This window comes from Charadrius vociferus, unplaced genomic scaffold, assembly GCF_000708025.1.
Source record: "Charadrius vociferus isolate BGI_N301 unplaced genomic scaffold, ASM70802v2 scaffold450, whole genome shotgun sequence".
Classification (NCBI taxonomy): Eukaryota; Metazoa; Chordata; class Aves; order Charadriiformes; family Charadriidae; genus Charadrius; species Charadrius vociferus.
The window spans coordinates 2,399,181-2,424,922 of NW_009646931.1; the positions used below are offsets into that span (position 1 = coordinate 2,399,181).

At 35.6% G+C, this 25,742-nt stretch overlaps 1 protein-coding gene across 1 annotated transcript in view; it reads right to left on the bottom strand.

Annotated features, from left to right (window-relative positions):
- NIPBL (Nipped-B homolog (Drosophila)) overlaps positions 1–25,742 on the bottom strand; it is a 101,508-nt gene that overhangs the window by 62,593 nt on the left and 13,173 nt on the right. Inside the window, 2 exon segments of the mRNA XM_009894678.1 lie at positions 12,623–13,255; positions 21,654–21,747. Coding sequence (XP_009892980.1) covers positions 12,623–13,255; positions 21,654–21,747 — 727 coding nt within the window.

A 25,742-nucleotide genomic window follows, 5' to 3' on the forward strand; every position in this document is an offset into this window, starting at 1 on the left:
TCAAGCAAGACTGTCCATTCCCCTCCACTCCCACCAATACTCCTTAGCATGTATGTCCACACACAACAAAATCCATTGAATTTAAAAGCAAGAATAGAACTTCACTTTCTAATACTTTTTAATGTATTTAGACTATCATTCATTTTCAGTCTACCACAGATGCCAATTATCATTAAAAAAACCCACCCTCAAAACATGAAATCAAAGTTCCTGTATAATTCCCAAGAGAACCATCTAATAAAGCAGATGCAGTACATAAAGACCAACCAAAAAAAAAAAATTGAAAAAACCCTCAAACTAATCAATTATGCTTAAAGCAAAAGTCTGCAAAGACAAAGTTAGGGTGCACTTCCACAACTACTTTTTGAGGAATACTACTATAAAAGATTCTCTTCTGCAGATTCAGCCTGCTTCATTATATATGAACTAAGCAAGGATCTGCAACGATTAAGACAGAAGTTCTCCCTACTTGGTTCACTGCATCAGTTGGACTTCACACATATTTTAGCCAGGGAACACACAAACAATGAACAAAAATCGTTGAAATAACTCCAACACTCAATGCTTCTCTTTGAAGCAAAGCAGTATACTGAGAGTTGGAGTCTATACCATCACACATACATATTAGGTGAGGGGGCCACTATGTACTTAAAAGCTTGAGTATTTTCCCTTTGCAATCATAATGCCTTGCATGGATGAAACAAAAAGTTCAGTGATAATTTTACGTACTGTCAAGAGCTTGACTCTGCGATAAACCTTTCAGTTTATACTAAAAAAATCATTCAGAGTAGAATATAGAAAAATAAAGTGAGAAAACCACACACCCTGTAATGTGGTAGAATTCACAGAAACAAGCAGCACATCTAAGTATCCAGAAAAATCTATTCATTTAAACTACAACCTATTTATATTATCAACGTGGTACTCTAAACTAAAATTAATTTCTGCCATGAAGACCAAAAGCCCTACCTGCACTAAGTTTTATATTCTCATTTCTCAACTATCATAGTCTAATTTGTCAAAAAAAAACCAATGACTTTCTCTGTAATCAGGGAATATGACTTCAAGTCTAAGGAATGATGAAACATAGGTTGGAAATTCTGTTGTAGATCAATGTCTAGATCACAAATGCAATATAAGAAAAATAACCTATTTCGAGCCTAGAATTGTGGTGCCTTATCACCAGATGCAATGAGCCAGCCCTCTGAGCCCTCTGAGCCCTCTCCATGAGCAGGAGAATGAACGGTAAGGAGCATGCAATCAAAGAACAGGGAAATAAACTCCAAGGAAAAAAACCCACCACCCTCTCAAATTGTAAACCAGAATTATACCATATGACTTTAATTCCTTCTATATTTGTAGAAGATTCTTACGAGAAGAATTAAAACTTTGAAGGCTCACCTCCAAAATCAACATTAGAACACAATAATAAGTAGTAACATGGTCAATTCCAGTGATATGAAGAGGCTTTTTTCCCCCATCATTTTCATTGTCAAATCTATTTGTACATCTCTAACTTCCTAAAACTACAAAATTATGTACAACATTTACTGGCTGGAAGACAATAAAGATAGTTACAATAAAATCCATGCAGAAACTGGTCAACTGCAAATAAGGAACTTTTCAAAGTTCAACAAAAGCCTGTAGAAACACCTGCTAACTTTATGATAGACAAGTGAAGCAAAATAAATTTTCTAAATCAAAGGTGCAGCTTTTTAGCATGCAGATTTTTGCTTTTTCTGTACTACAGCAACTGCTGGATTCATAAGAACTTACATAGATTAATTTCCCTGCACTACTGATAAAACCAAATATATTCTTTCAAAGTCTTCATGCAGTGACAAAAAAAAAAAATTTCTCCCTGTGACTGAGAGGGCTTTGATCTCACTGAGCCTCATGGTAGGTCTTAGGAATGGTCATAAAGCAGAAGCTTCCAGACTTAAAGGTTTCAAATTTGATTTTTTTAAAAAAAAAAAAAGAAAGAAATACATTAATACACATATGTCTACACACCATGTTACCTTATTTCTCAATCAGAACTCTTTAAATTTTGAAACATAAATTGAAACTCTTGTTCTTAGGAAAAAGTCAGTCAGCTTTTTCTTTTTATCCCAGAAATGTCAGCCATGCTAAAAAAGTCCTGTAAAGGTCTGATGGTGGATCTAACAGTAGCCTTTAAGACATTACTGTTATCAGTTATCTGTCCCATTCCTTTAACTGAGGTTATCACCTATAGCAGAAGGGAACACACACTCACATTTCCACAAGTGTATTTCACTGTCCAAGGCATCACCTTAAGGCACTAATGAAGACAGTTTGCATTAACCTACCAGGCTGAACAAGTCAGTTAAGAGCCAAGCAAATGTTTCCCTCTGCTACCCCTACTGTAGGAGCAAGGCAGATGGCCAGGAGCTGTGATGCGTTAAACAGCTGTAGCTGGATCAACCAAAACTCACCTTTCAGAGCCCTCATGCTGAAGGCTCCAAGATTAAACAACCAAAATAATTCAAGTAGGACCAATTTTCTTGCTTGAACTTCTGTAACTGACCAGGCTCAAAATGCTGCTGCTCTTCATCATCCGAAATGTCAAATTGTAAGTTGAGAACATGTTAAGTAGATGATCACATCACAACTTGGCATACATATTCCCTCCAATTACAGAGTTCTTCTGATGCACCTTCTTCATTTCTCTTGACAACTGAATACTGATGTTTTAGTAAGTTATTATAACCACAACCTGTTGACATCTTATCTGAGAAGAAAGGGACACCTTCAAAGTTTTCTCTTCCTAAATGGCAAGGTGATTGCAGACAGAGTTACAGATTACTCACAGATTTCTTCATATTTCCAGTGCCTCCTGATGGCGATCCTCAGAACTAGACTTGACCATTACTGTTTTGCCTCTATGAGATTTCGGGATCTAGGACAAAAAAGCTGGCCCACGTATATGAAAGTATCAGGTTGAACTAGGGCATAAAAGGTAGGATTGAGTACATAGTACCACTATCTTCATCGAACATAATGAATAAACTCCACTGAATGAGCACAAAAACTTTTTAAGTTGCCATGATAGCTGCCGAAATCTGAAAGCTGAAATACACCATTGGGCTTCAAGGGCTTTATAAAATCTTGAACTCAGTTTCAACTACATGAGGATACTCAATAGACAATCAGAGATGTGAGGAGAGAGTAGTTACCCTCGAAAACAAATGTCTTCGCATCTTCTCCTTTACAATCAAATATATGCAAGTTTGCATACATCAACTTCGTTAAGGCATGAGTCCCAAGATCCCTTAGGGTTTTGACGAACAAATGAACTTAGGAACTTTTCAATATCCATTCAAATATACTTCGTATCCTTCAAGGCATCAGTATCCAAGCTTCATCCAATTAATTCCATAGATAATAGAATCTCTTCTTATTATCAGGATCTAGGATTTTGCCAAAATATCAGACTAATGTTTTTCTTTCAGATCCTGCAGATCTAGATTGTTGCCACAGTTCTGAACTTACAAGGCGCTCAAGGCTCACAAGCTCGAGACCAATAAAGTGTGATCAGGATCTTTTTGCTACACTCTTTGTAACAGTTTTCATAATAGAAGGAGTATGTAGGAAGCTACAGAATAGCTTTCTGACTGTATTAGAGATCAGGTATCCAAGTTTGTTGTTTTCAGAGTCTTTTCTTTTTAGAAGCATTATTAACTCCTCCCCCCACCCCAAGAATGCAGATACGTCCAAAATATATCTACCTTTTGTTCAATTCCTTGAACAAATTTATGACATTGAGAGCACAGTCTGATCCCAGTTATTCTCTTACGTATACATCCTTTTCACCTGGCAAATCTGCATGGATGTTCTCTTTACGTTGGAGCATCCTCATCAAAAGGCAGTACCTTGGCACTCAAAGCAAGACCGTAAGCTACCTTATTCTATAAAATGGTAGAGATGTTCTCTCAAACTAAATGTGTCACCGTGGTGCAAGAAACAAAACATTACAGGAACCACAAGTTTGAAATGGAAAAAAGATTAGCTGGATTTCGAAGTGGTTATCTCTCACCTGTCCTCTTATGAACAGTATTCCTGGAGACAGCTTGTGGCCTTCATCTTTGGAAATATCTGTGTGTCAAAATGACGAGTACTTTCAGATTTATAAATTAAATAGTTACTGTGGAACCTTTGTGCAAAAAAACAATGCACTGGAATAACCACAGATACTTTCAAATACCCTTATGCTGAAACTGCGAGTCAATCATGATTTGAAGAATAACCATCCTGAAAACAGATATGCTTGGAAGCTGAGCAAGAGTTAGGGGCAGTTGCTGGATGAGGGGAGTTGAATTAAAGGAGTATCTCCATTCTTCCATTTAACCTGAAATCTTTCGAAAGCAGCAGCCAGAACACCATTATTACTGAAGTCTCCGATGTTACTGCTTTCTTGCAAACCGGATGATTACCTTAAGTCCCAGATTAAACTCCTTCAACAAATGAGTAAATAGGATGATAGACTAAAAACTTCTAGAACTGCTTGTCCTAGCATACTGAAATGGGCCTTTTGTAAATACTTGTGACAAGGTAAAAAGTCTAAATAATAACCATGCTAAGCTTCTTTTTAGCAGAATGTAACACTCCACTCTATTACTACTGTTTGGTAGACTCTAAAATCCAGAGATTTCTGAATGATCTTGAGTGATGTCGAAGACACAACAGATGAATTATCACTTCCCCATTTACACCTTGTAAGGGATTCAATCAGAGACTTCATATCCAAGAGGGTTAAATGTGAATGTACTCCTCTTCAGAAACACAAAGACGACTGATCCTCTAATGCTGAATTCTGGATGAACCATTTTGATGACTCCAGTACAAACTATCTTTTTTTAAAGTATAACACTTAAGAGTTTTGTATTTTAAAACTCTAACACTCTTCAGAGATTAATGGGATATGCCTCCACTCATTTGAAATAACACTTGTTCGAATTATTTAAATCAGCAATGAAGAAATTTAAACCAAATATACCAGTCCTAAGCTGTTATTACTTATTGTCAAACCTTCCATTTCTTAACAACGTTAGAGACAAGTCAGCCAGAGGCCAATTACAAGCTTATCTTATTTAAGCTAACAGTCAAGATTCAGAATTTTCAACAGGTAACACATAACTATGTCTAAATAACATATCTATGTTTACAGACAACTGTTTTCTTCTCTTAGTTGCTTTTCACAGATCTCTTCAAAGTTGTCCAAGTGCCCTGTCCCCCCAGACAACAGTGTTCTGTAGACAACAAGAATCTAAATGAATCAATCTAATATGGGTGCAAGGAAGGTTTAAAATTACTTTAATGGTACTGAGTGACGATCTATCAATGGAGTAAGGGGAAATATCCATTCTTATCTTTCTATTTTTTCATAAACATTCAGCATTACTGACCATGAGAGTTTGCTCTCACCTGACCTCCCCCCCAACCCATATCCCAATAGACAAAGAATTGAACAACCAAAGAGAACTCTCCCCATCAGAAGAGATTCCCACAGTACCAGCTCCTCCCCTTGAAGGAGAAAGTGAGCAAACACAGGTGAAAAATTTTGTTCTCACTGCTTGCTCCCTTACAGAAGAAACTAAGAAAGTACACCCGTGAATCTGGCATAGAAAGCTTTATAGAACAGACCATCATTCCAAAGTCTCCGAAATAGCGACCAGAGGGCTTCCAGCTGCTGCAGTTCAGAGGAAGGAATTTCTGAGAATCTGAACAGAAACAGCTGCTAATTTTTAGCAATCCATTAAAAGACTTTATTAAACTTCTGGTCACTGTGCAAAAAGGAAAGCCCACTAGAAGGGAGGTCCAAACTCACTTAGGACAAAACACAAAAAGACTACAGGAGTCTAACATGACTTAAGGTGTAGCAGACTTCAGAATCTTCATTTTTGGTAAAGTTTTGCTTGTTTTCTTAAATACAACAATAACAAAATCAGCATAACTGGAGAGTGAAATATGATATTCTGAATTTTTCTACTTAAGGATGTCTTGTAACTCATTATTCCCTGTCAATTATAGTACTGACAACTTTGAAAAGAAATATTACACTAGAAAATAACAAGAATTAAACTACAGAAAAGTATAATCCAGCATCTACACTTCTTTAGAACCTGTAGCTTAACCTCCCTGAATTTAATACTGTTTTTACAAACAATATGATTTTTATTTATTTATGAAACAGATTTTTCTGACACAAATACTGAGTTTTATGCATGTGATTGCTTTGTGAAGAATTAGAGTTTTGTAAACTCAATTGTTAAAATATTTCAGCAAAACCTGAAGTGTAATTACTTTGAAATACGCAATGCAGCACCTAATTTCACAAGAAAAACACAACACAGTAACTGTAGATTTCATGAAAACTACTTATTTTATGTATCACGGATTAACAGATCCAATTAGTTTTTAATACATTTGTATAAACAGCAAACTTTAGAAATAAGCAATGACCTTGAAATCTCCCTTCCAGATGTTGATTTTATTCTGACATCATACCTTGCACTCAAAAATACTTTCAATTAACTAGATCCAGTAAAATTTATACTGCATGATAATGAAAAAAAGTCTGTGTCTTCTTAGGTTGATATGAGAGTGAACTTAGTGACCATGAACTATAGAAATGCTGGGCCTAAACTCTTAATAAGGTTTATTAATTATACATGCCATTTCTTTATCAAGATTTAAATCCATTGTAGAGAAGTGACTGTCCCAGAACAAAATAAAATCATTACTGGGTAAGTAATATTATAAATCCTCCTATCTATCAAACAGGTTCAATCAAGGGCATCTACTACATGCAAGTTATATTTAATTTTCTAGTCTTAGTTTATACTACAGAAAAAAAAAAACAAAACAGACTTTTTCCCAAACTGCTAGATTTTAGTTAATTTCCACACCTGTCTACAAGAGCAGGTTTCTGCACTACCCGACGTAAAGCACAAACTATTACACAACAGCACCAAAATACAGTAAACGCCATTAAAAAAAGCCTTTACTTTCTGTTTTAAAATGTGTTTTTCATTCAATCAGTATTTCATTCTTTATAAAAAATATACAAAACCATAATTTTTCCTAGACAGATGGAAACATCGCAACACCTCATCACAATTTCCCTAGATAGAATAGGAATTTCCTCCCCTTGCTTTTCTTAAAACACATCTGAACAGACACACACACAAAATCTCTGATCTATAGGAACTGGAGGTTGCAAATCTGCTTTTTCTTGGGAAAGCTATATAAGGTGCAAGTTTCATCCATTACATCACACTACAAAATGCAGACCTAATGAATGCTTGTATATAGAAAAATACATGATACCTAATTCTCACATTGTGTTACTACATAAACACACTATCATTATATTTTACACTGTCTTGTCTCATCTTCTGATATCAGTGACTGTAATCTTCTGCAAGATTACTATAGAGATGACTACACTTGTAACTCCATTTTTAAGGAAATAAAACCCCTATAACATATTTTTGGAAATGAATGCTAATATACTGGTTATAAACACATTCTGTTGTTTCAATAATTGGCTACATAAAATTAGATGTAAACAAATTATTCATTCTTAATAGTGTTCTTCTATTAGTTTCCTCTTTGCGGATCTGTTGGGGATAGATGGGTAATGGGGAGAAAGGGAGGGGAGCTCGATAAGAACTTAAAAGGTAAGAGAAAAAGGTTACTTACCTATAACTGTCGTTTTGAGAGTTTTGCTCCGGCAGATTCACACTCTTGGGATGTGTGTCTCTGCTGCTATGGGCTTGGAATGAACTAAAAAAAGAAGGGCCCACAGCAGGCATCCAGTGCCCCCTAACTGATCCAATTATTGAAAATAAAGTTATTACAGCTTCACTTCTTCCTAATTCAAAGAATCCACAGTAAGATTCCAAAGAATTGGGTAAAATAGATCCTCATAAGAAAAATATGTAGGGGAAAAAACCCAGAGGTACAGATAGGTTTGTCTCATTTAAAAAACGCTTCTGGTGCTTTTAAGTTTTAGAAAAAATATTAGCCTCCCAATGAAATGGTTAGTGATTAATGATTTCATTACTCTTCCCACAAACTCCACAGAACAGTGCCTTTTACAAGTAAAAGTAGAACTCCGTAATCTGTCAAGACAACCGCATTATATAAAAGTGCCTTTGAAATAGCCTAGAATCTAACACTGAACACAGTACTATGCACAGAAGAGCCTGAATTAAAATTTTGCAAATCTGAATAAAACAAAACACTAAAGCAATTTGAAAAGACAGGTTACTTCCTGTTTTTTCAAGTAATTTTCAAGGTTATCTTCCCCCTTCCCCTTCCTAGGGGATTCAGAGCTCCTTTCAACATTAATATCTTAAATATTTTTGATTCACGGTATTTTGGGTTTTTAGAAAAGCATGAAAGATCTTGAGGTATAAACCTTGAACCTGCAAATTAATTCAGTAGCAGGTCTAAATCTTGAAGAGCAAGAAGAGCTTAATGTAATGTTCAAGGAAAGGTTTAGAGTGAAAGCGACTGACTAGCTTTGAACTACTTGACTATGCACAAAAATAACCCACTTGTATCTGAACGGTGGCAAAGCACAAGTAAAGCAATGAACTGAGGTCACCAAAATAAAATTTCTTCCAACATTCCCCCCCCCCCGACCCAAGGGAAAAAAGATTCCTGAGAAGAACAGAAATTCCTGGGACAGAATTTTCAAAAACTCAACAGGATTTCCTGTACTTTCTTGGAGTAATCAACTTCAGAATGTGAACAAAGCACATTGCCAGTTAAGTGAACAAAATAGGTTCAGAATATTATATAAAATATAATGGAAAAATATATTTTCTGTACTAGGCCTTCCAAATCACTTTTTTTCCAACTCAGATAATTTGAGTCTTGATAAATAATTGCTGGATCTATCTGTAACACTACACATCCTTTCAAAAGAGAAGATATGATCTAGTATTGATTGATGACTTGTATCTGATAAGGGTATAGAGGCCATTGTGAGGGTGGCAATGGGAACTGAAGATCTGAGACATGTCATGTTCCTTGGGCTTATTTATTTGTTCTGAAGCTATTAAATGTAATAGATGTATTAGAATGTAACTTTTGGTGCCAAGCACCTTGATCGCCAAAATCACCAACTATTGCTTTCATTAACAGATATGGACAAATTACTTGCAAAATTATCAATAGAGAGAGACTTTCTTGACGGAAAAAGTAGAAAGAGGAGATGGATTATTGTTCTTCCACACAGAGGACAAGGATGAAACCAATTTTTTCAAACTCCGCACCTCTCTATCATGATGAGAAGATCACATAATCCACTTGATCTAAGATCCAAATAGACCAAAAGGATAGAATTATAAAAACAGAGCTCTGAAAAGCACTCAGATACAAGGCAAAAGGTCTATACTATAAAATCACTCCTGTACATCACATACATTAGATCAAATCTGCCAGATTTTGCATTAGTGATTCTTGCACTAAGAATTACTTTTACAGAAATCAAAAAGTATGGCAATCGGGTTCCAGAAAGATACACTGCTTTTCAAAGAAGGGACTTCTGCAAAACCCTGTGTTAGTTCCAACTCTGAAACAGAGACTGCCTTCCACTTTGAGAGACCTTTTTCGGTGGAAGGTAAATATTTTAACAGTTTTTCCAACCTTAGCAAATATTATAAAAGGACCTCAGCATTAAAAAAAAACCCAACAAACAAAAAAACAAAACCAAAACAAAAAAAAACCAACCAAAAAACCCCAAACCCCTTAGCATTGTCTTAGGCAAGTGTAGCAGTTGTGTAACTTTTACCAAGAATCTCTCCCCCTGAAATCTCTGCCTCTCCTCTGGAATAAACACTTCTACCACACTACTGGTTCCAAGCCTCAGAAAGAACATGTCACATCCAACCAAAGCCTTGCTATTAAAAAGAATGAATCTGAAAACCTTTGATGAAGCATAGTAGTATAGAGATTTCATGTCTGAAAAAAAGGGCCAAAGAGACCACTAACCTGCTATCAAAACTTGTGAGTACAATTCTACTCAAAGTAATTTATGGAAGACAACAATGTGTGCCTACACCGGAAGTGTAGCGTGACTGTAATATGTATCCCCATGTCTCAATTACAAAAGCAGCAAAGATGCCTTCACACACATTTTAACATGTGCTAGCATCTTCAGTAAGTCCTCTAGAGGTATGCTTGCTATGGTAAAGCATCAGCTAGCACTATGCATTCCCGTTCTAATTAGGTTGGGTACTTGCTACAATCACACTATTTTCTTGACATAATGCGATCTGAAGTTACGGTATATGTACTAAAATGAAAAAATTCCTGGCTTTTGCATATATACAGCAAGGACCTTCACAGAAATGAATAACATGTTTAGGAGTTACTGGATATATTTCTAACAGACATATTCCCATAGGAACAATAGAGGAAGCTTCCATCTGCTGTTACACCAAACCAAACAGCTGTAACTACGACAATCCCCAAGTATATCAACCTGTAGACATAGTGCAAACTTACAAGCAACGGCAAAAGCATTACCAAAAAAGAGGTACCACATTTCTCCAAGGTAACAGCTTTTCAGGAAATCTGTCCCAAGACTGCTAAAAGTCCTTCTACTCAATACTATTCATTCATGGCTCAAACCTCAGCAGCCAAAGTGAAAAGGGCTGCTGTCTAGCATAGGGGCAACTTACCACCATTGCACAAATGGTGAACATTTGTCCCAATATAAGGCATCAACTCTTGCACCTGAATCATAGCAACTGCAGGAACTCAGGAAGAAATGAGATCTGCCAGAGGAAGCAGGTAGAAGGGAAGCATAAGGTTGGAATCCTGATATGGTACGATGGTTATTGAGCAGCAGCGAAGGGGAGAGATCACATTCTATAGAAACCACTCCTTTCCCCAAAAGAAATAAATCAGAGTCTGCCTGTGGGAATGTAATTATGGTAAACAAACTTTACAACTATTGCTCAACATTTCCTAAAAACCAGAACAAAAGAGAAAGTGTGTTTTAGTCTTGCTCTAAGTGCTTGAAGGCTGCTGTGCACCATCAAAAATACAGTGCATTCTTCCAGATGCTTCTCAGCTAAAACATGCTGGAGTACCTACTTGAACTGTGTGAATATCAAAGTAGCTTTTGAAGTATTAGGAGACAAACCACAAACTCTCCATAGATAAATTTAAAATTAGTAGAAGAGATTTAAGTAAAGTAACAAATTCCCCATTTCATTAAATTAAAGACTGTAGAGATCTCTTTTTGAGGTGAGCACACATTTTCTCCATATATTCACAAACAACAATGTTTCCTAAAAACACTTGATTTAGTTACCAAATAAGAAATATCTAAGAAGTTAAATCTTTCAGTAATGGCAACAACCACATTTACAAACACACACACACAAACTGTTTCTCCCCACTCCCACCCCAGCATCTTTAAAAACAGAAAAAAAAAATCTTTAAATAGTGAGAAAATTTGTGCCCTCTCTGCTGGTTAAAGACCCAAACTGTATATAAATTCAGTTGTGTCCATGCAAGTATGTCCAAAATTGAACATTTTCACCTATGAACTTGCAAAACCAGAATTTCCACCGTTTTCCACTCTGCAAGATTTTTCTTGTGCGTATCTAATCTAATAAATTAGCATTATACTACAGAAGATTTTTTTCTTGGAAGTCAAACATAGTGCAGAGGAAGTGTCTGAAAAATACTTATGTTAATCTACCCCACTATCTACTTTATAAAATACATGCTATCTTCAAGATTTACATGTGGGCACTGCATCTACTTTTGAGATTTCTGAAGCCTAAGACCTTCAAACCAGTTAACAACAGAAAAAAAAACCAAAACAACAAACAACAAAAAAAACCCCAGAAAACCCCAAACCAAAGAGGAGAGGTTCAATGAAATCAGTTAAGACAACCAGTACAGCTACTGAAGCGAAGAGAAAACATTTCAGAGGCTCCTCTGCTTCTGTGCTGGAGACCGTATGGATATATGGTAGTTCTCTAAAGCTTGTAATGCCTACATAATAACGAACGGTTGAACAAACATTGAAGACAACATAGTAGTATATATTACCCAATCATTAATACTGCCTTTAAAAGAATAGATGTGATTTTAATCTAACACCTCTTTCACATTAGGTTCCAATGGGGATATGAATAGAAATGGGATATAAGAGTTTTCCTGTATTTTCTTAAGTTATGCAACATGGGTAGTTAATTAATAATTCAACTACCAAAACTTATTACAAATTTTGACTTATGGTACTGCTGGGATTTTAGAAACTATAAACATCAATTGTACTTCATTCAGTCTCATGGTTCAAAATAAGAATAGCTTAAAAAAATTTTGGAACATAAGAACTTTACTTTCCATCCACTAAGACCCCCAAATAAAGAATACCAGATATTAAAAATATGCATATATGAGATTACAGTTCATTGTTGGAGGGGAATGGAGATGAATGTCGCAGAAGAACCTACACTGAGTAAACAGAATTGAACTATGTGACAATGACAAGAAGGTTTATATATATGCACGTATATATATTTATATAATATGTATAGTGTATACACACACACAATCCTTTTACCTTTATCTTGCACTTCTTTTGAAAATCGCTCCCTTTCAATAGCTGATTCACGTTCTATCCGCTCAATTTCAGCCAATGCATCCAATTCTACTTCATCATATGACGTTATAGTTCCTTGTTGCGAAACCTGTTGCTGTGTCTGTACCACAGGAGTTTGAGGTTGTTTTGCAGCAACTGAAGTGTTCTGTTGTAAAACAGGCACTTGTTGTGCCTGAAGGAAAGCTGTATGTTCATGCTGCGGCAAACACTGAGCAGCGTTTAATGGGCGGTTAACATCCTGTGGAGTAACGGGTGTTTTAGAAGTCTGTCCTGGGTACTGCACATTAAAAGGAATATCACCCTCTGACACACTGCTGTTTTCCAAACCAGAAAGCATATCATCCTGCTGGTCCATATCCGAAGATCTTACACGAGAGAGTCTTAATGTAAGCTTAGTGGAGTCCTTGGAAGGAGAACTAATGATATCATACATTGCAGCTTTTTCAGTCTGGTCTTTTTCATCCTTGCCTAACTTCATTTTCTTTTGTTTCTTTTGCTTTCTTTCTGGAGAATCTAACAATATGTCTGGGGGAACATCTCTAGGTGATGAATAAGGTGGAGGCTGAGATTGTTGGATTAAAGGTTGTCTTGATCCTAGAATAATAATTCAGAAAAACTGAACAGTTATGTTGTTTCATGTTTATATAAAAACACACTAAATATAACCTGCATTATTTTAATGTGTATTTCTACATATATCCGTGTTCACAAAAGTTCTAAATAAGATTGGTAGGAAGCACATCATTCCTAGATCAAGATGCAACGCAGATAGCTGCAGTGTATTTTCTAGGAATTTCAGCAGTCCACTGCAGGTAGAGAAGGGATCATTTCAGAGAAGATGGAACAAAAAAAACCCACCACCAAAAAAGAATAAATAAAAATAGTGCCTACAGGTTCAGAATATCAACTGTTAGAAAATGGTCAATGAAAGCAAGCTGACTACAGAAAAAGAAAAGATCAAAAAGATTCTTAACGAGGTCCAGTGATGAAGACATAATGATCAGCGTACAGGCATTAGCCATTTCAGTCATACATTTTCGTTAAAAATAAAAATCAAAACATACACAAACTCCTTAACTTTGATTCTGACAGTTCATTTTCAACTTTTTTTTTTTTATTATTTTAACAGTTTATTTTAGGTAAACTCATTCCAACCTCCCCTCAACTCATGACTATCTAGAAAACACTTAATTGTCTTAAGGCATTTTTCTACCATTCCCTGCCTTATCTCCCCCTCTTTTTTTAAATGTACAAATTTTCACTTCTACATGCACTCATTCTAGGCTTTGAGTGTATCTAGAGAAATTTTTAAAAGAGGGTATTTTTAATTAAAAATATTGTCCAATTAATTGCATCTAAATTTTTTGTTCCTCAAACTAAACCAGCTCCTCATAACTGTTAGCCCAGAAAATAGCTCTGAAAAACAGAGAAGCTTTTCAACCTGTCCCAATTACAATTTTGAGCTATAATTGTTGGCTTAAAAAGGAATACTGGTGTGGAGAGAAAACAAAAAAAAAAAGAGCCCATTGGCTGGAACAATAGGGCCAGCCTCCTCTTGTTAAAGCAAACATTTATCAGACGCCATTGATCCATTGGGCAAAACTGATCTTCAGAAAGCAGTGACTGAGATTATTATTAGTCATTCTGGTTCAGGTCATCGTAGGTCAGTACTTCTAACAACAATCAAAAACTAACTGGAATACAGGTCCCCACGTGCTTCATTCAAGAAACACCACGAAACAAGAAAGCAGCTTTATTCTGCAGCTTAAGTTTCTACCAGATATCTTAAGAAATAATAAGAATCATTAAGCAATGTACTGACCTGCAGATGAAAAAAAAGGATGAATACCTCTAGCAAAGCTTCAATTCATATGAAAGGTGTGCCTTTACTGATGACTTCTTTGGACAGACTGCTAGCTTATACTTTCTGTCCCTAGTACATTCTGTGAGAATTCCTATAACTTCTGTATGTAGAGAGCAGGGTATGAAATGGGTTTATCTTATCCCTTCTCGACCATCAGCAACAACTCCATAATCTGCCTATAACATCCACAATGTTGGGAAGCCCTGTTTTGACTAATCCTGATCTTTCCACTACTCCACGTCCCCTCCTCAAATTAGATACCACACTCAACCACCAGTACTGAAGTCCTGGCTACGCTCCATGAAGCTTTCTCACTTGCCTTTCACCACAAATTCCTACTCTTGTGATGCTCCTCCCCAACAATTACTGTCTCTCTTAGTAATTTACAGGATTGTCTTAATGTAATGTATAGCAGAAATCATTAGATACCAATTTCTTTTATGCTGGTAGTGACTACCACTCAAGAAATACAAGCTGCGTTTTTATTTCTACAAATATTAGAGGCAGCTTAAAACTTTTCAAAAAGATCTTACTGACATTTTATTCTTGAATTATCTCTTAAATGAATACTTACGAAGTTGCAATAATGGAATATTTGCTTATTTTTCAGAGTTACACTTCAAACAGAGGACACATATTTGATTTTCCATTGTCCTAAACTTTTGAGTAAATATGACAAGATTGTTCTGATTTGGTATTAATTTGGTGTTTGTCGTGCTGAAAAATAACACTGCAGCAACAGATAAGGTGGTTCTTTTTAGCATGGAGTAGACTTGAGGAGGTCAGAAGGATTTCAGTGCATTCCATTGAACATACTTAGAATCCAGTAAATGATGAAACAAAAGTGAAGTTTTCCCTCTCCTAGGCAGCACTACAAATAGGTATTTGGAAGTATCTTCCTCCTGAAGGAAATTCCTGAAAGGTGTTGATAGTAAGGCCTATAAGCCACATTTTAAGAGTACATGTTCTGGCAATAACTTCACATATTTCTGAGATGTCTAATGATGGTTAAGCCTCTGGCAATAAGGAGGCTTGGAAGGTACAATCTCTATGTATTGACATGAAAAGAAATTGAAAAAGATGACGTATTCTGGAACAGTTTCACTACCACAGACACCAGCAGTCTGAACAGTATCACACATCAAACAAGTACACATTCTGTTGGATGCTTAGACTTCAGGCAAAACATCACCCATTATACAGAGAAAGTTGTGCCTATTACTGTTGAAGTCTGTCTGGAATGTTTCCTACGGAGAAGGTTTGAGCCATTATATGTGTGAGAACAAAGCTCTTACAAGACTTGTTGATAAAAGAAGAAATGCTTGTGTGGAAAAAATACATAGACAGGCATGATCTGCTTGCTGAACCAGTCAAGATTCCAAGGTTGAGAGGTTTGTTCTATAAAATGCTGTGAATGTAGTAAATCATACAATGATGTTCGGAAATGATCTTTGGGAATGAACCGAAATTCAGAATATTCTTCTAGAACAGAGACTATATAGACAGCTTTTGAGTCTAAGTCTAGGGCTGTGTGGTAATTCAGGAAAAAAAGTATCTGACTTTCTGTAGTTGATCTTCCAGAGTGTCAGTAAAAGAACTTTGTGCAATCTCTTTTATATGGCAGGAGTATGTAAAACTTGTGAGATAAAAAGATATTCTCCACTGATTTGGAAAGGTCATTGTATCATTACTGATCAGCAAATACTGATGGGTCAACCAGGTAACACCGACTGTAGCTGAGAAGCAGGTAACATCCATGGGAAATATGGCCCTTACAGAGAACAAATACACCCATCAACAATACCTCCATAGTCTTTCAGTAACACTCATCCTGACCACCCGTGATAATCCTGGGACTGGTTCTCTATATTAATTAGTTTTCCTACTGATTCCTAGTGGTAGATGGCACTGAGCATTGAAGTTTTATCATCTGCTGTGGCAATTTGTAAACACCTTTTTTCCGTGACTCTTGACTGATTCTTATCAAATCCTTTATAATGCAAGCAACTATAAAATGCATTGCATTGACAGTGATGTAGCCTTTTAAAAAGTGTAAAGTTTCAAAAACACTTCTTGATTATTTACCCCTGGAATGGCTTCACTTGCTGATTGTGCATCAGTAACTTGCGTAGCTCCTTTTCTCCAGGAGACTGCACACATCACTGACATCTCCATCTTACAGTTTTTGTTCACACACTTTCTAAACACACCACAGTACACACATCTTATTTAAGCATTCATGATACTTTCTCTGATCATCTCTGAGCCTCTTCAGAGAAAAGACCACTTGCCTTTCAGAGCTGATTCACCAAAGTCACACCACTGATTGCATTATTTGTTGTAATCCATATGGTTAAAAAACAACTATTAAGGTTATCGGGAACTTAGGATTCACATAGTTTACAGAATTTTAAAGAATTATTAGCTTTCCACTTGCACAACAACAACTTCCAAAGGGTCACTCAAAGGGTTATTCCTTTAACTCCCTTGCAGGTAAAGGTTGCCAGATGTTGACAGAAAGTATTTCACCCATCCTACATCCTCTTTTGCCAGACATATCCCTATGCACAAAAGATGTAAAAAACTGCTATTGAACAAGTGAAGACTAATGTCTAATACTTTTTTCATAGCATATTTTAGAGAAATTTCAGGAACATTCAAGTGCTACACTTTTTTAAATCCACAGTAAAGTGATCCCTGAGACTCCAGAAACATTATTTAAGTGGCTACCAAGCTGTTGTACAAACCTGGACACAGGACTCCAGACTTTTTACTGGGAAGTCTTCGGAAAGAGAGGCTTTAAGGAATGCGTATGTGCTACATATGGGTTATTAGACTTCGCATCTGAGTAATTATACTGTAAGTAAGTTCCTAAAGGGAGAAGCTGGAGAAGGGAGAAGCTGGAGAAGGAGAAAAGAACCAGAGCATCCATATTGCATTCATATTGATGTTTATCTGGTGGCAAAGCTAAGAACCTGGTGATGACAGAACCTGAGGAATACACTACTATGAAAAGATTTTAAGAGAGTACAGTTGCAATGTGTAAATGGAAGGGTCTAAATTTTTAATTCAATATGACCCTGTGTACCACTTTCCCATAAATGAAATCTTTTCATGAAAATGGGATCAAATTCACCCTGGAACTCTGGCTAAACTAATCTCAGAACTAGTAATAATTATCTTGAGAATTTGTGCCTTCAGCAGACTCAAAAAGGGAAAAACAGGCCCTTCAAAAGAATGGTAGAGGACTGCCCAGACTATAATACAAAGCCTGTATGAGTACATACATAGGTACTCATATGTATAGTGTGTACTTCGAGTACATACTATACGAACAATTGCTATGTAAGGATTGAAATAATACTAAAGAGGTAGTATTCCAAAGTGAACTTGTTAAGAATAAGTATCATAAATCAAAATAATTTTATTCCATAAAGAAGTAGGTCTTTGGATTAAAGAGAACTGAGTACCATATCTGGACCTTAGCATACTTTCTGTATAAAATCAAAGAATATTCCTCTGGAAATCTTCCGAAGTTTTGTACTAGATATAAAGAAATTATTACTTATTTTGATTAACAGGAATTGTTGACATTTGTTTTCAAAGAGCACAACTTAATTTAAAATTAAAACTTAAAGGAATATAGCATATGAGACAGACAAATAAGAATATACATTTGGGAGGCTTTTAGGGACAGATTGTATTCACTTTCCACATACTCTTTCAAAAGTTTTCAGGGAACAGTCCCACCACTTTCTCCAGATCTTCAAATGTTTCATGAAAAACTCCTGAACTTGGCTGTTCCAGCTTAGAACTGCTGTATTCAGAAGCATCTTTGCATAGAAAAATTAAGACTCGAAGAAAGAAACAAGAATGAATATTTATTTTGGCCCTGTCAGAAAAAACTCTTTGAATAAATTTCTTTTACTTTTCTTTTCAAGGAGAGAGTGTGAGATGATAATTTTCCCTAACAAGTACCTTTGAGAGCACTCAAGTCTGTACCACAGATTTGAGGATTCCTAATTGCTCTTGCCACCCACTATACAATCAGAGACCAAGTGCAGAGGAATCTCTCAGGAGAAGTCTTGTAAATCCCTAAGAAAATAAAAGTAATCTTTCAAAATTATTTAGAAAATGATAAAATACCTGTTAAAAATTTCTGGATGGAATACAACTTATTTCTGGAAAAGAGTGTAAAATTATACAGTTTCATAAGTGTTGTTGCTAGTCCTCACAGATGTTTTCCCAGGAGTTTAGGAGACTGCATGGGAACAAGACTGTAAATGATATGAACTCTTCTCTTTGGAAAGAAATGGACTAAAAACATTGTGGAAGGCCTTCCTTCATACAGATCTTTAGAAGTTGTCTTACAAAAAAAAACACCAAAAAACAAAAAACAAACACCTTTTCTGAGGTTCCAGAGCAGTGGGAAAGCAGAACAAATGGATAAAAGACTTTGATGAGTAATCGATCCTGGGTAATGGAACTCACAGAATATTTTATGAGAGCAACAAAAGTAAAATATTCCATGTTAACTCTTCATAGATGAATTCATAGAAATGAATTTTTTAAGAAAGTAGATGTGGTAACAGATGACAGCATGAAAGCAGAGCCATTATTCTGTTTGCATAGCTAAAAATATATAATTTACCTAAAAAAGTAAGGATAAAGACCTGGATAAAATTTCAGCTGCTCTGGTACCTTTACTGTAGCAGCAGTGAAGCAAAGATTTCTGTAACAGAGACATTTTGCTCCACTGAGTAAGTGAATAATGAACCAAAATAACAAATACAACTCTCAAATATTTGCCTGCATTGCTAACAAAACTTCTTCCTCATTCAGATTCTGTGAATCAGACAGTTCTGTTCAGTCTTAAAGTAATTCAAGACTGTGCAATCACATTCTCCAAGTCTCCAGAAGTCCTTGCTATTTCCATGTCAAAAGTACAGAAACAAAGTCTGGACCTGTACCTTCGGTAATTGCCTCAAGCTTCTATGTTATTTAAGAAAGTTTAGATACTATAACGTCCTTCCTAAGATCCCTCTCTGGACTGACGATGTCTAATGCCATTCTTTTTGTCCTGTCAAACAATTAAGTGTTTTGCTAATTTTCCTTTATCAAAGTTTGCAACCTGTCAACCCAACTTTCAAAGGCTAATAAGAATAGCAACAAAAAGCCCAGCAAAGATAACTGCTGTTTGTTCATCACCGGAGAATTTATCAGCACACTTTTCACTCCGAATCATAGGCGAAAAACTCCCTCTCAGGGATGTTGTGTTCTAAATAACACTGTAATTATCCACACCTTTTCCACACACTTCTAAAAAACGAGATTAGAGGAAGTAAATGTCTGTCAAGATGCTTGCATCATCAAGAACTGGTTCTCTCAATCAGGGTTCATTAGTCTCTTTAAGAAGGCAAAATGGTAGCACCATTAGCAACAGTAGTGTAGAAGTTGTGTACTTCATCACTGGGAAAAGTAAAGCTAACATACAGGTAAATAAATCAAAAAGCTCCTGTTGCACCTTTTCAGCCTCTCTAATGCTGAAATATTACAATCTGAACTATACAATAAGATTGTTTTCAGGAATAATCTGAAAAGGTATGCCTTCAAAACGGAGTTCTGAGACAGCCAATTGAAACAGCAGCGTCTTTAACCAAAAACAAACTCAAATATTCTTCTGGCTGAGTGGTAAACATGTATCTGAGCAGAAGCAGCTTAGATTCACAACATTGTTAAACTGATAAGCTTGACAGAGAAAAACAACCACATTTAGTCTTCACCACTTACACAAGTCTTACAACAATTGCTTTAGCACTAGACCTCCTGAAATACTGATGTTGCTGGCATGCTATACACACACTTCTCACTTGCCTCTTAAGCCACATTTTTTCTACCACTGTTTAACACAGTATATGCCTACAGAGGATGAACCACAGAGATCATTTAGCACTCACAGGATCATAGGATAATTCAGTTAAGAAGGGACCTCAGGAGGATTTTAATCCATTCTCATGCTCAAAACAGGGTGAGCAAGGCCACATTATGCAGGACTCTACCCAGCCGGATCTTGCTTGAAAACCTCCAAGGGTAGAAAATGCACAGATTCTCTGGGCCTCCTTTCTCAATGCTCAACTGTCCTGACAGTAAAAAAGTTTTTCCTTAGATCTAGTTAGAACCTCCCATTTCAATTTAAGTCCATTGTATTTCATCCTTCCTCCACAACACTGAAAATCCTGACTCAAGTTATCCTGATAATCTCCTTACAGGTATGAGAAGGCTGTTCTAAGGTCCACCCCCATTGAAGACATCTCTTCTCCAGGCTGCACAAGGCAGAATCTCCTGCTCTTCCTCTCCATCTAACTGACCATCCAGAAAGACTTAATTTTGTTTTGGGGCTAAAGAGAAGAAAGGACTGTTGCATCTTTCTACTATTGCCATGTAAATATATAAGCCCTGAAAAAAAAAAAAAAAATAGCAAGAATATGCCCAAACCCCTACCTTGCTAAGTCTCATTTATCTCAGTCATTGCTTCTTAGGGATAATATTAAAAATAGCAGTATGTATTCCAGATTTTAGCATGAAGAATTATTTTGAGCAGATTTTTTTTTTTCTTTTCCCTCTCAACTGTGTGACAGTTCACCCTATTCCTTCTCCACAGTTAAGGTTTTGAGGTTTCATTTAGGCTAAATGTACTGAGTTCCTTGAACTACATTTAATTTCACGTTCTTAAAATTTCATGACTGCAATTAAGACATTAAAACATTAAGATTGAATGTTAAAACACTTTTGAGCTGGTTAAGAGTTCAATACTCATAATGCTGCCTTTAAACCATTCCTTATGTAGAGCAACATTATAAAGAATTTAATCCTCATATTGGAAAGGATTTTAAATCCTTCTGTCCTCCATGAATTTCAGCTTTGTTTTGAAGGATGATTAGTCAGTTTTTGGACCTTCAGAAATTTCTTCCGGATCAGGGCTCAAAATAATTTTGTATCCGAAACTTAATGACATACTCTATAGTTCTACTTGAATACAGAAGTCAGGACGAATAACTAAATACCTCTTTTAAATCTGTTCTTTAAGACTGGGAAAAAAACCATTGATATACATGACTGCTAGACTACCTTTAAGGGTTCCATCACTTCCAGCTGGAGAGCAGACTGACTGTGGTGACCTCAAGGAAAAAGATGCAGCATTCCTTATTGAAGGATCGCCATCCTAAAGTGACAATGATAAAACGTTAACATTATGAACATGAACACTTAATAAAGACTGAAATTAGTATATATATTGATAAAATGGATTAGACAAAAATGCATACAAGAAATATTAGAAAAAGATTTATTTACATATAAATCTGTGTAATTTAGACTGCTGTTAGACTACAATATAGGCAATATTCCAAAACACAATCAGTCCTACGAAGAATCTATAACCAGAACATGTACGCAAAAATATATCTATGTACATGTCTTCCAGCTAAATAAGCAGTTTTGGTTTACGCTAAGATTCCATTTAGGAGTTTTTTGTTACAAGGACTTAAAGTAAAGAGCTGAAAAGCAGATATATGACCTCTAAACAGTATCAGCTGAAAGAAACTGAGAATAAAATGTAGATTTTTAAAACAAAGTCACCATTTTTTCACTTAACCTACCCTTAAAGCTTATCTAGAATGCCATCTTACTTTTACAGCTAAACAAATTAACACTGTACTTATACCCTCCAGCACACACACATCAGGACTGAACAAAATCTCTAGCACTTCCGTTGCAGCAGTCAAGAGAGTCTCATGTAAAACACAACTGGAATTACTTTAGCTTGTTATTTGCCTGTCTCGACAGTTAGATAGGAAACACCTTAATGGCAATATGAAGCACTTCTCCAATACAGCAAACAAGTTCTACTATCTTCTCAGTTTTGCTCAGAACCCCTTGTTTCAATGGAATTCATAATTTCTGACAAATGTATTCATAATATAATGCTAATTACAATCTATCTAATCATGTCCATGGTCTGTCTTTAAGAATGTAAATGTGTCCTTTTTACCCCTACACTATCTTAAAATTAAATATTAAACTCACTATTTAAATTTCCATTTAATGTTCTACACGGGTCTTTTATTGCTTTCATGGAGCCCTCTGCTGGTCACGAGTATACCCATCACTCAATGCCCTAACTAGATTTAAACTTCTATAGAACAGTATTTTCCATTTTTAATAGTGTTTTTTATACAACATCTACAGGAATGTTTTGGGAAAGAACAAACTAACAACCCCTTTATCTATGAAGAGACAACTTCTATAATTATAAACAAATTGCAAAAAGTCCGTTTTTTAAAGAGTAAAGATGTACAACGGCAGTCTCCAAAGAAGTTCTAAGGCTACTTAATCTGTTTCCTAATTAAATTGGTTATTTCAGTAGCTAATACTCTAACGTGGCTCCTGTTGAGGTACCTGAATACATGCAGTTCTTTCATATAACTTTTTTTTTTCCCCAAACCTGAATTATCTGTCTGATAAATACCTTTTATCCTTTTGACCAACTTCAACCCAATTAATAGAATGTTGGAAAGCTCATCTGTAATTATGCATGGAAAAAAAATCAGCAGCCGGCAGCAAGTCAGAAAGCTAAATTGGCATTTCAAGGAGACAGAAGCCTGCATAGATTAGCAAGTACACACTCCCTCTTGCAATGTCCAAACAGCCAATTTCCACACACATAGCCACAGACTAGACAGTGCACGTTATACCTTGTGAAGACATAGTTGACACTGCTTAGGGGTGCTTATATGTTAAAGAATATAAATCCGTAAGAAACCAGATTTCATCAATTCCACCATCCATGGGCACTTAGAAAACAATTCTATCAGATATTTTTTCCCCTCCCACAGCACAATGAATCTAAAACTCAGGCTGTGCTACTAATTACACTTATTTTTACAAGTGTCTGCAAAAAGAGTTGTTGCCTTGTCTGCAAAGAAATCTAATATTCAGATTCAACACTATAAAAACAACTGTGTCTTAAACTTATACATTGTTATTGTAAGTCAAACTGAATTAATTTCCTGATGAGTTACTCATTTACCTATTACACTGGAATTATGGAACTGATTGTTTTCAAACCTTACTTATCTTTGACCTGTAACAGATCTCAAAAAAAATCCCCAAAATATTGGAAAAAAAAGTTAAGTAACTTTTTAGCATATAAGTTTTATTAGGACAGGAGAGGTCCTCTACTCATGATTGCCAAGGACACTGGGAAAGGTAACTTTTATTAAGTTAACTAAACAGACTAACTAGGTAGATGACCTCTCAGGTACATATGCCATTCCTACCATGGCTGACAAATTTTCAGAAGTGCTCATTTAGTTTCCTAGTTCAGAGCTTCACCAAATGGTGATATGTAAGCACAAACTTATATTCTAGAAATGCTCTGAAGTCTACCAAAAAAACATCCTTAAATTGACTGTATGTGTAGCAAACTTTCAAGGGTGGATTTGCTGATTTTGTAGAATCATAAATTGCAAATACACAATATATCCTGTAACTATTCACATTTTTTTTAAAGCAATAAAATCCTAAACCTAAGAAATAATAGTACTTATTCATACCTATCTTCGCTTAAGATCACACTGCTTCTACAAAGGCTGGAACATTACGATTAAGCTTTTGCATCATACATAGATGCAAAACTTTAATCCAAATTCTTCAAACTGTTTTCTGCATGATAGCTACAAAAATCACTTTTAAAGGTATAGTTACAAATAAAATAAATATAGACATATGCTCCACTTAAAAAAATACACAAAGGGATAAAAAGTGCAGGTTTACAACATTTACTGCTTTTTACATCTAGTATTTCTCCAATTAAACCAACCAATGAGGGTATGCTTTACGTTTTCATAGTCTGCTCCATTTCTAAGTTTTCACAAACTAGGATGTGGTTGCATTGCTTGAATCACAAAATTAGGGATGAGTATTTTTAAAAACTTCCTCTTTAAAAATTATTAAATAAATTATCCTAATATTAAAGTTTTCCTAAATCCTGTCCTAACAAAACCAAGATTCTTTTGATAGTGTACAGATAACATAGTTGGGGGATATATGTACATTTAATGCCAAGAACAGCTTCCTACTTGGAAGAATTTGCATTGCTGAAGCAGAGACTGAGAAAAACATCTGATGATTGTGTATTATAACAGACTCCTTCATTACAACACTCTCTTGTTTATGATGCTACTTGTTAGCGAGTATTTTTAATCTGCATAATTCTTGCATTAAAAAAAAAAAAAAGAAAAGATGACTAATAAAACTAATAACTCTCTTGGAGTTTTACTGTATTAATCCTGGCAAGGGATCTAGGGAGCCTGGTGTTAATAGTACACTTGTTGAATACAGCACTTTTTTGCTTCCACAAGCTAGTTTAGGAATACCAGGTTGCTCACAGTTTCTGTAAACTAAGTAAAACACACACAATCACACACACACACACACACACACACACACACACAAAAAAAAAAAAAAAAAGGCTTGCTTGCAAACCAAGTTTTGATGAAAAAATAAAATTTAAACTTAAGTGCTTTCTCCTTAAGAGCTGTTAAACAGACTGTGTGCCAAACTTGTAAAGAAGAATGACAACAAGCTTCATCCACAGGATGAGATGCTCACTAAGAAGAAAACCACTAGTTCAAAAAAATGTGGGAGAAAGGTTTGGGTTTTTTCCCTTTTATATTCAAGATTTCAGAAGGAATTTCTCCTGCATGAAATAAAGTCATTAAGGGAAAACTTCTTACAAAGAATCCAGGCCATAAAAGCACATAATAGACTAGTAAGAAAAAATGTCCATAGGAATTCTTGCCTTTGATAACATTACTATATTACCCAATAGGTTATTGAAATATGTCAAATCTAATTGACAGTTACGGGGATCTTCAGTGAGACAAGCTAACTATACACCTGTTTAGAATCTAGTACTGTTTGCATCAATGTATTGCTACAGTACTTGTAGAGACACTCTATCATTTTTTTAAAATAAACTCACATATGAGATTATGTGAAGATTTTTTGCTTTTCCTAATTTCATCAGAATGAATGTTATAAACGGTTCCAAAGGAAAGAGAGATCTAGAAAAAGAATAAATCTTACACATCAAAATTGCATGTTTGAGTGTATGCATCTGAAACTGAAATATATTTTCAGTGACTTTATACATCA